The 12,077-nt window shown below is 37.7% G+C and overlaps 1 protein-coding gene across 3 annotated transcripts in view; it reads right to left on the reverse strand.

The window, feature by feature from the left end:
* Positions 1-12,077, reverse strand: part of CTNNA1 (catenin (cadherin-associated protein), alpha 1, 102kDa) — a 218,346-nt gene that overhangs the window by 69,206 nt on the left and 137,063 nt on the right. For all 3 annotated transcript variants that reach the window (XM_006891184.1, XM_006891183.1, XM_006891182.1), the window contains 2 exons: positions 1,409-1,489; positions 522-674 (listed from right to left, as the gene is read on the reverse strand). In XM_006891184.1, coding sequence (XP_006891246.1) covers positions 522-674; positions 1,409-1,489 — 234 coding nt within the window. The remainder of the gene's footprint in view (positions 1-521; positions 675-1,408; positions 1,490-12,077) is intronic.

Consider the following 12,077-nt stretch of genomic DNA (forward strand, 5'->3'; position numbering starts at 1 on the left):
GATTTTCTGACTCTAGCTCCTCGCACATTTCATTGTAGTATTTTGCTTTGTCATTCCGAGCAGCCTTTTGGAATCTTCTGTTCAGCTCTTTAGTCATCAAAATAACCCCAAAGTAGTATTATTTGCATTTTAACTTCACAGACAAGAAAAGAAATTCACTTATGTGATTTGCCAGAATGCCACATCCAGCAGTCACTTAAATGTCACTCTCTTGCATAGAACCTGTCTTTATTTATCTGGCTTAACATTAAATAGAGATGTTAAGATTTTAGGACAAAGATTACATCTATCATGTACATAATTAAATAAAAATACATAAAAAATGTCATCATTATGGACAAATGTTACAGATAATGAATGAAAGACCATCATTTTATATACCATTTCTAATACTGCTTCAACAAAAGATAACCAGGGATGCATTCCAATTTTAAGTGTCCCTTAAGAATGATTAACATCTGATTAAAAAGCAAACATTTCCACCAAGTTACTTGTAACTATGAAACTGCCGATACACATACCTCAATCAATTTGTTGGCATGTTCACGGAAAACTTGGGCATATTCCTTAACTTCTTTTTCATTTCCATTTTTTGCAGCTTCAATCAATACCAAAAGTGGAACGTTGGTTTCCAGGAAAGAATCAGAAACATGGTCCATGACAGCTTTGCGGAGCTAATGATAAAATTGTGAAAATTTTCTTTTATTTTGGTAAAGAAAGTATATCACTTTTTTCTCTTAAACTTCTGTAAACACACAATAGCTTAGCTGCATGTACATACTGATTCCTAATGCAATGTAAGCTATGTCACTGGTCACATACAAGCAATAAAATGACTCTATTCAATCTTGGGATTTCATTATTACTTTTATGTAATGTATTTTTTTAAGTCTTAATATCTTTTAAAAAATAAAATCAAAACTAGTGTCTTTAAAGACTAAAATTCACATTAATTCTGAAACATTAATGGCATTACTTAACATTAAATGTAACTTCTTTACCTCATACAGACTAACTAGGAAAATTCTGCACTTCAAATATCTCTGTATCTACCATATTCAAACTGAAAACTCACCTCCAAAGATCAAACAAACACACACACTCACTCTCACTCTCCTCCCTTCCAGAGCCTTTCTATTGGTTCCAAAGTTATTTTAAGTTGATACTGTTACTTGTACATCCTTCTCACATTTAGAGCTAATTTATTTAAATCTATCTCAATGAGAATGAATTGGTCCCAATGAAATTTTATTAGCCAATGGGAAGCTTATTAGAAAGCATTTAGGCAAACACAGTAATTTTTGAGTGAAAACCTATCCTCTCCCCTAATAATGTATGAGTATTTGTTCAAATTTTAATACAAACTTATAAAAATTTGAAAAGGAATTGAAATTTTGTTCCAGCTTACTTGTCTTCGTAAGTCTCTAGTCTTCTTTGTCATTTTATCTATTGCAGAATTGAGTGCATCACTTCTTTCTTTACGTCCAGCCTAGGGATAAAAAAGAAGTGGGTTATACAATTTTTAATTATTAACAGCAACTGATAACTATTAATGTTTAAAGCAACACAGGAAAGAAAAAGACCATTTTTTTAAAACTCATAATTAGAAAATAAAAAAAGAAGAAAAATACAAACTGTATGATTATGTTCATAAAAACTCAATCTTAACAATTTTCAGACTCCATATTAACAGAATTGGAATTGGGTTAGCTTTGCCAAAAGAAGGAAAAATTTTCTCTCTCAACAAGGACTTTGATCTAAAGTTTGGCTTTAAATATGAAATTTTTATTTTAAGTAAAGGTTCATTTTATGCTGCCTTCATGAATACACCTTTTCTACTTGACCTGCAAGAAAAGAAAACAACTGATTTTGATGAACTCTGAGATTTAAAGAATGTCAATATTCAAAAGATTGGTACTTGACATTGAAACAATGTGAACATGAATTTTAAAACTAAAATGTTTCATGATCGGTCAGAGTTAATAATAATAATACGTGCTATGTAAAAATAATAATAATAATAATAATAATAATACATGCTATGTAACTTGATTAAAAACACTTTGTAAGATTACTTCTTTTTCAGCCTTTTATAAAAATGATCTTTTGCATTCTTCATGTATGATTTTCTTGATATCCTCCCAGAGCTCATTTGGTCTACGCTCATTGGTGCTCAAGGCCTCAACTCTGTTGCTGAGATGGTTTTGAAATTCTAGTGGGACAGACTTAAGATCAAATTTTGGTTCCCATAGACTTAATTTAATTTTCCCCAACTTCATCTTGAACTTTTCTTCAACTTCATCTTGAATCTTGTTGGTGGTCTGTTCCACAACTAGCACCCGGCCTGGTTTTCGCTGCTGATATTGAGCTTCTCCACCGAGTCTTTCCACAAATGTAATCGATTTGATTCCTATGCATACCATCAGGTGAAATCCATGTGTAATTTCCTGTGTTTATGTTTCTTGTAAAAAGTATTTGCAATGAATAAATCACTGAACGTGCAGAACTCTAGCATTCTATCTCCAGCCTCATTTCTCTCACCAAGCCCATGTTTTCCCAACTACTGATCCTTCTTCACTATTCCCAACTTTTGTGTTCCAGTCACCCATTATTATCAATGCATCTTGACTGCATGTTTGATCAATTTCTGACTGCAAAAGGTGATAAAATGTTCTATTTCCTCCTCTTTGTATCTAGTTATTGGTGCATATATTTAAATGACAGTGGTATTCACTGGACTTCCTTGTATGCATATGGATATTATCCTGTCGCTCACCACATTGTATTTCAGGATGGATCTAGAAATTACTTTAAAAAAAAAAAAAAAAGAAACCAACCCCATCTTTTTTCTCACCTTTTCATCCCCGGCATAGAGAAAAGCCAAAGCTAAAGGAAGAAACCAAGAAATCAAAGGGCTGAACAGAAAATTTCAAAAGGCAAATCGGGACGACAAAGCAAGATACTATAATGAAATGTGCAGAGAGCTGGAGTCAGAAAATCAAAAGGGCTGAACTTGCTCAGCGTTTCTTAGGCTAAAGGAACTAAGCAAATTCAAGCCCTAGGTGGCAATTCTTAAGGATTTTTTGGGAGGAATGTTAAATGATCCAGGAAGTATCAAGAGAAGATGGAAGGAGTACACAGAGTCACTGTATCAGAAGGAATTGGCTAACACAGAAGAATTTCATGAAATAACTTAGGAGCAAGAGCCTGTGGTAATGAAGGAGGAAGTTCAAATTGCTCTGAAGGAATTGGCAAAAAACAAGGCTCCAGGAGTTGACGGCATAACAACTGACATATTTCAAAAGACAGACAGTGCCCTGGATGTGCTAAGTTGTGCCAAGAAATCTGAAGGACAGCCAGCTGGCCGACTGACTTGAAGAGATCTATATTTGTTCCCCTTCCAAAGAAAGGTGACCCAACAGAGTGCAGAAATTATCGAACAATTTCATAAATATCACATGCAAGCAAGATTCAGCTGAAAATTATCCAAAAATGTTTGGAACAATATGTCAACAGAGAACTGCCAGATATGCAAGCTGGATGTAGAAGAGATCATGGTACTAGGGATATTATAGTTAATGTTAGATGGATCTTGTCAGAAAGCAAAGAATACCAAAAGAACCAAAGGCTGTTGACTGTGTGGATCACAACAAGCTGTGGCTGACTCTGAGAAGAAAGGGAATCCCTGAACATTTGATTGTGCTAATGCGAAACGTATACTTGGACCAAGAGGCAGTCAGTCGTCAGAACAGAGCAAGGAGACACTACATGGTTCAAAATCAAGAAGAGGGTCTGTCAGGGATGTATTCTGTCTCCATACCTTTTCAATCTGTATGCAGAACTGATCAACAGAGACGCTGGGCTGTACGAGGAGGAATGTGGCATCATGATTGGTGGAAGAGTCATCAACAACCTGCGTTATGCAGATGACACAACCCTGCTTGCTGAAACTGAGGAGGACCTGAAGCGCTTGCTGCAGAAGGTTCAAGGACTGCAGCCTCCTATATGGATTGAAGCTCAACATCAAGAAAACAAAGATTCTCACCATTGGGCCAATTGGAAGCATCAGAGACAGAGATAGTTAACAGTTTTAGTTTACTTGGCTCCATAGTCAACACTCTTGGTAGCAGCAGCCAGGAAATCAAGAGATGAACTGCACTGGGAAAGCCAGCCGTGAGGGACCTCTCAAGAGTACTGAAGAGCAACAACAACAGTCTGGAGACTAAGGTGCACCTGATCCGGGCTATAGTCTTCACAATTACGTGCTATGCATCAGAGAGTTGGACAGTGAATAGGGATGATAGAAAGAGAATCGATGCCTTTGAGCTGTAGTGCTGGAGAAGAGTGTTGAATATACCATGGACTGCTAGGAGAACAAACAGGTTTGTCCTAGAGAAGGTGAAGCCGGAATGCTTCTTGGAGTCAAGGATTCTGAAGCTTCATCTGATATACTTTACGCATGTTGCAAGGAGGGACTGGTCCTTGGAGAGGGACATTATGTTTGGCAGAGTGAAGGTGCAGCGCAGGAGAGGAAGACCTTCGTTGAGATGGATTGATTCTGTGACTGGAGTGGTGGGAATAAGTGCAATTTGAGATGGCTAGGTTGGCACAGGATAGAACGGTGTTTAGAGCTCTTGTACACAGGGTCGCTATGAGTCTCAAATGACTCGATGGCACATAACAACAACAACAACAACAAGATTACTTCAATGTTTGAAATTCTTGACAATGGTCAATGCACTTGTACTGGAGAGCAAACACCAGAGAAGCTACTCCTAGAGTGATAGGTAAAATCAGTATTTCTTTAGAGGTCAGTATATTGTGTTTTTTTCTGGGCCAATTTTAAGTAGAATTCCTGCAGCTTATGGTTGAAAAGTAAAAGGAAGGACAACTGCAGTTATCCCAAGTAGAGTTTGGCCCTGAAAAGAACTTAAAGAAAACTTTAAAGTATATCTAAAGCTTGATGAAGACAATGCCATTTGTCTCTGTACCTACTTCTATAAACTGTTAAGAGGAGGAAAGGAAAGGAAAGCTGAGGTGAGCTATAGTTTATCAATGCTACTGTGTGCTGTCAAGTTGATTTCGGCTAAGAGTGACTCTATGGAACAGGCAGAACTGTGCCAGGAGTTTCTAAGCCAGAGTTCTACTCACACAGAGTGGCTGATAGATTCAAATTGTCATGATCTTTGGTAGGTACTTCACCACTGTACCATCCTCAAAGGTTATTTAACAGACAATAAAGAGGAGACTTAAAAAATACTATGACCTGATACAGAAGCAAAAAATCTGGTCCCTTTGCCCCCAATACTAACCATTAAAGACATTTAGTACTCCCCAGCCTGGGAGAAAGGAGACAGGGGACACACAGACATGATCATTTTCACCCTCAGCTAAAACGGATGGTACAACAGCTAAAGAGAATTTTCAACCTGCAGAAATCAACTGTGTTTTATTCAGGGCCCTTGGAGGGGAGGGAGGGAGGAAACAACTTGAAACACAGAATCAGTTCCTGACAATCTCAAAGAACAAAATAAAATTAGTTATAGACAATCTCATCAAAGATCAAAACACCAGAATCTAAGGAAAAAGGCCTTTTTTTTTTTTTGGTACTTCTTTAATAAGAACGGTCTAGGCCATTCTTTAAATACTCAAGCATTCACTTCACAAAAACTTCTCCAAATAACCTAGTAAGGACCTAGCCACACTTTATAGGTGTTTCTAATACATCACATGTTTCAGAGCATATAGGGAACTTGAAACCCAGAAGATGGGCTCAGTAGTCTCATAAAAATCCAATTCCTTTAAGCCTCAAATGTCCAAGAATTTTCTTCAATTTGGGTAAAATTATTTATGTTGGAAGTTATACAAAGACAAATCCTTGAGTCAGACTTCTGGGAAAATGATATTTACATAGCAAAATTCACTTTAAGATGCAACCAACATCATGAATCTGCTAATTCCATCTTTGTCAAACTACCCTAAAAATCAATTTGTCTTTCTTGTTAACACAGGAAATAGAGGTTTGTGCCTCATTAATCGTAGTTCAGCTGCTGTTATTTACTCAACCTATTAAGATATACTAGAGAAATAATTTTTCAAAGTAGGGGTTGTTTTTTTCCCCCCTTCTTGGGGGAAGGTTCCAATCATTTAAAAGAAACACACACAAACAACCTTAAGATTAAACTTGATGAAAGTAGAATTATCTGCTGATCTGTAAAGTAAGATCTTACTTGTCACCAAAGTTAAAAACTTTTATTGAAAAAAAAATCTAATTAGGCAAAAGTAAAGTTGCTCAAATATATTATCAGAAAAATAGAAACCCTGAAAAAATGTAAAATACAAAGGAAATTTTAAAATAAGTAACCCTTAGCTCCCACCTAGTTGAGAATCCATTCCACTGAGCAGAGAAACCACTCAGGTTGGCACAATTTTTATGTGGGTAGTCCTATAGCAATGATAAAAGGGTTTTCTAAAGAAAAAGATAAGGTATGTGTGAGGTATCAGCATAAAGCTTCTCTCAGAGCAAGTAAACACTAAACTGAAGAGGCAAATGTTATTAGCTGGATGGCTACCAGAAAACAGTTCTCTTTGAAATAGTAAAGGAACTCTTAAGAAACCATCTTACTCTTGTGTAGAAAAATAAAAGCAGCAACCACCAGACAGGGCAGAGCTAGACAAACTCTTCCTCAGACAATTTATAATCAGAATGAAGTCATTCAGAGCAATACACAATATTGCAAAACCTTGGAGTTCTGAATTACAAAGGAGTAGATTAGAATAGGAATTAAAAGTCATGCATAGGAGATTACATTTAAATTAGGCATGATTTTTTTTTCTTGAATTGTTTTTCTTTAAATTTTTTTTTATGTAAGGAGAGATTACGTATATTTCTGAGGGAAAATTTTGCTTATTTTGGCTTGTTGGTTTTCTTTCGAGGAGAAGTGAACGCTACCTGAGAAAGAACAAAGCATTTTTCTATTGTTGTTATGTGCCGTCGAGTTGACTCACAGCAGCCCTATGTCCAAGAGCCCTTAAATCATGCTCTATCCTGTGCCAACCTCATTGTTTCCAACACACCTATTCCCATTCCCCGACTCACGGAATCTATCTCATCAAGGGTATTCCTCCCTTGTGCTGTCCCTCCACCCTTCCAAACAGGATGTCCCTCTCCAAGGACTGGTCCCTCCTTACAACATGCGTAAAGTATGTCCGACGAAGCTTCAGAATTCTTGACTCCAAGGATCATTCCAGCTTCACCTTCTCCAGGACAAACCTGTTTGTTCTCCTAGCAGTCCATGGTATATTCAACACTCTTCTCCAGCATCACAGCTCAAAGGCATCAATTCTCTTTCTATCATCCCTATTCACTGTCCAGCTCTCTGACATGCAACATGCAAATTTGAAGGCTATGGCCCGAAGCAGGCACACCTTAGTCTCGGGCCTGATGTCTTTGCTGTTCAGTACTCTGGAGAGGTCCCTGACAGCTGAATTTCCCAATGCAATTAATCTCTTGATTTCCTGGCTGCTGGTACCAAGACTGTTGATTTTGGAATTAGGCAAACTGAAACTGTTAACTATCTCAATGTCTTCACCATCCATACTGATGCTTCCAACTGGCCCAGTGGTGAGAATCTTTGTTTTCTTAATGTTGAGCTTCAATCTGTATTGAAGGTTGCAGTCCTTGACCTTCTGCAGCAAGCTCTACAGGTCTTCCTCAGTTTCAACAAGTAGGGCTGTGTCATCTGCATAACATAGATAATGTTGATGCTACATTCCGCCTCATAAAGTTTGGACTATCTGATGATCTGTTCTGCATACAGATTGAAAAGGTATGGAGACAGAATACATCTCTGGTGGACACCCTTCCCAATTTTGAATCATGCAGTGTCTCCTTGCTCTGTTCAGATGACTGCCTCTTGGTTCAAATACAGGTTTCGCATTAGCACAATCAAATGTTCTGGGATTCCCATTCTTTTCAGAGTCAGCACCGTTTGTTGTAATCCACACAGTCAAAAATCTTTACATAGTCAATGAAGCACAGATACAGACATTCTTCTGGTACTCTCTACTTTCTGCCAAGATCCATCTAACATTAGCTATGATATCCCCAGTACCACAGCCTCTTTTAAACTCAGACTGCACATCCAGCAGTTCTCTGTTGATGTGTTGCTCCAGTCCTTTTTGAGTAATTTCCAGCAGAATCTTTTTTGTCTGTGATATTAATGATACTGTTGGATAATTTCCGCAGCCCCTAACAGCACCTCAGACTTCCCCATCATGTTGTTGTTAGGTGCCACTGACCCCAACTCACAGTAACCCTAAGAATCTTGGCCTGTCAAACTCTTATTTTCCTGATCTCCAACTTGGCTGAGCTCATTATTATAGTCATTACAAACAACAATCCAAAGGCATTAATTCTTTGTTCTTCCTTATTCATGGTGCAATTTTCAGATGCACAGTAAGCAACTGAAAATACCACGGCTTAGATCAAACATACCTTAGTTTTTAAATGACATCCATGATTTTCAGCACTCTGAAAAGGTACCTGGTAGTAGCTTTCCCCAGAACAAGTCTTCTGATTTCTTGATTGCTGTTACTATTGATGTGGATTATGGATCCAAGTGAATCTCCAACTATCATAATGTTGCCTGCTGGTTCAATAGTGATGCTGAGACGTAACCTATATTGAAGGCTGCAGTCTTTATCATTTCAGAAGTATTTCAAGTTTTCTTCGGTTTTAGCAATCAACATTGTGTCATCTCCATAATTCAGGTTGTTGTTAATTCTCTAATCCTGATGCTACATTATTCTTCATATAATATAACTTCTCAAATAATCTGCTCGGCATACAGATTGAACAGATATGGAGAAAGGTTATAACTCTTACACACACTTTGTTGATTCTAAATCACAAAATATTCCCTTCTTGTTTGGACAACTGCTTCTTGGATTATTAGAGCCATATCATAGTTCTTCTCAAGTCTTATGCTGGGATTATATTTTACCTGTTGATCTGCCTGTCTCCCATCGGACAAAAATGAAACAAGGAACCAGGGAGCAGTGAGATAGAGACACAGGGTTAAAATATTTTCATCCTAAGTTAAGGTTGCTGAAACGGAGGAGGACCTGAAGTGTTTGCTGCAGAAGATCAAGGACTACAGTTTTCAATATGAATTGAAGCTCATTATGAAGTAGACTAAGATTCTTACCACTGTGCCAGTTGGCAGCACCATGAGAGATGGAGAAGAAACTGAAGTTGATAAAACTTTCATCTTGCTCGGGTCCCCAATCAACATTCTTGACACCAGCAAGTCAGGAAATCAAAAGACAAATTGCATTGGGAAAATCTACTGTCAGAGACCTCGCCAGAGTACTGAGGAACAATGACGTCAGTCTAGGGACTCAAGTGTGGCTGATTCAAGCCAATGCCTTTGCAATGATTTGCTATATATCAGAGAGCTGGACAATGACTAAGGATGACACAAGAGTTGATGCCTTTGAGTTGTGGTGTTGGAAGAGCATTGAACATACCATGGACTACCAGGAGAACACAGTCTATTTTGGGTGAAAACCAAGGGTGAAACCAAGTTTCTCCTTGGAAGCAAGGATTTTGAAGTTCCATATCACATACTTTGGGCAGGTGCTGGCGGGAGGGAGACGGCCCTTAGAGAAGGACATCATGTTTGGAAGGGTGGAGAGACAGCAAGGGAGAGAAAGACCCTGGATGAGATGGATTGACAGGATTAACTGGGAGAAGTTTAGAGTGTGAGAGTCAGTGAGATTGGCTCAGGATAGGGCAGAGTTCAGAACTGTTGTACATAGGTCGCTATGAGTCATGGGTGACTCAGTGGCACATAATAACAACATCAGATGATCTGATTATTTCAACAAGAATATTCTATTAGATGTAGTGCCTCTATCAAACATGATGTGTTTATAACCCTCAATTCTCTGAAACGTAAACAAACATCAAGAAACTAAGTTGTACCAACTGAAACAAAAAGGTTAACAGTGGAATATTATGAAAAACTATACTGAAACAAATATGAAAACCTAGAGGAAATGGACATATACTTAGAAGCTCACAATCTATGCAAACTGACACAGAGTCAAGTAGAACATCTGAACAAATTCATTCCATTAGAAGAAAATGAACAGGTCATAAACCAACCTCCAACTAAAAAAAGCCCTGCATGAAATGGTTATACTAGTGAATTTTATTAAACATGCAGAGAATAGCTGCCACAATTTTATATAAAGGATATTAGCAAATACAAAAAGATGGACTACTCCCAGACTCATTCTATGGATCCATCATATTCCTGATATCAAAGTCAGGTAAAGAAACCACCAAAATGGAAAACAATAGGCCAATTCAACAGTGGACATCCTTGCCCAATTCCTGTTCTCAAGAGAAATGCCTTTAGCCTCTCCATTGAAAATGATGTCAGCTCTGGTTTTGCATATATACTTTTTATTATATTGAGGAAATTCCCCTCTGTTCCTATTTTGCTGAGTGTTTTAATCAAAGGCTACTTGATTTTGTCAAAGGCCTTTTCTACATCATTTGACTGGAACATGTGATTCTTGTGCTTTTCTTTCTTGATGTGGTGCGTTAGATTGTTTTTCTTATGTTGAACCATCCTTGCATGCCTGCTATGAATGAGTTTATTTTATTCTGATTTATTTACAAAGGTTGAATACATTGTTTTTCACAAAAGATCCTTCTCATTTCCTTTACCTCACCCACCCATCAAGTTGTGCAACCCTATAATTATGTTGCTGCTATCATGCACCATTGAGCCAGAACTGACTCACAGCCACTAAGCCATCATAGCACAGCCAAACCAAAGGCTGGCAGTTCAAATCCACCAATTCCTCCATAAGAGGCAGGTGGGCCATTTCCTCTTATGTGACTCATCACTTCTGAACACCCTATCTCCCTATAGTCAACCCTCTATTTCCACCCTCTCCCCACCTTGGATTCTCATATTCATTCTACAATAATGATTTTATATATAGTATTTGTTCTTGTTGGACTGAGTATTTCACTCAGCATAATGCTTTCTAGTCTCTCCCAAGTTAGGTAGTAATTTACAAAGGTGATATTTTTTCCCTAAATAAAATGTGCTGTTGGATTCTATTGGCCAGGATTTTATTGAAGATTTTTGTTTCTGTGTTCATGAGAGATATTGGCCTATTGTTTTCTAGTGCAAAACACTACTGGGGGGAAAAGAGAGAGAGAGAGAGAAACAAGGTAGGAGACATCACATTCCCTGATCTCAAATTCTAGTACACGGCCATGGTGTTCAAGACAGCATGGTACTAGTTCAACAACAAAACACACAGATCAGTGAAACAGAACTGAGAACCAGAAATCAGCTCATCTACCTATGGTTAAGTTAACTCATCTTTGACAAGGAGACAGAATCAGTTAAGTGAGGAAATGACAGTCTCTAACAAACAGTACTGGCAAAATTGGAAAACTCTCCACAGAAAACATAAGCAATATACTCACTTCACACCATACACAAAAAACAACTCAAGGTGGATCAGGGACCAAGCAGTAACACCAAAGATTGTAAAATTCATCAGGAAAGGGTAGGGAAAACTCTATAAGGCCTAATCCACAGCATAAATAATCTCTCAAGATTAATGAAAAACCTACAGCCAAGAGGGAATAAGAGAGATAAACAGGACCTTTTAAGAATCAGATCTCTAAACATATCAAAAAACTTCTTCAACAGGGTAAGAAGGAAACTCACAGACTGGGGAAAATATTTGAGAACAAGGTAAACAATCCAGTAACAAAATAGGCACAGGATATGAATAGATACTTCATCAACAAAGACATTCAGATGACAAACATATGCAGGAAGAGATATTCAAATATTCAAAATCTCTAGCTATCAGAGAGATGCAAATCAAAATAACCATGGGGTATCATCTTACTCCGGCAACAACAGCAAAGCTAAACAGGGAAGTAAATAACAAATGCTGGAGAAGTTGTGGAAAGATTAGAACTCTTACCCATTTCTAGTGAGAATGTAAAATGGTACTGTCACTATGGAAGATGG

Source organism: Elephantulus edwardii, unplaced genomic scaffold, assembly GCF_000299155.1.
Source record: "Elephantulus edwardii isolate Elephantulus edwardi_28Jun2011 unplaced genomic scaffold, EleEdw1.0 scaffold00095, whole genome shotgun sequence".
Taxonomy (NCBI): Eukaryota; Metazoa; Chordata; class Mammalia; order Macroscelidea; family Macroscelididae; genus Elephantulus; species Elephantulus edwardii.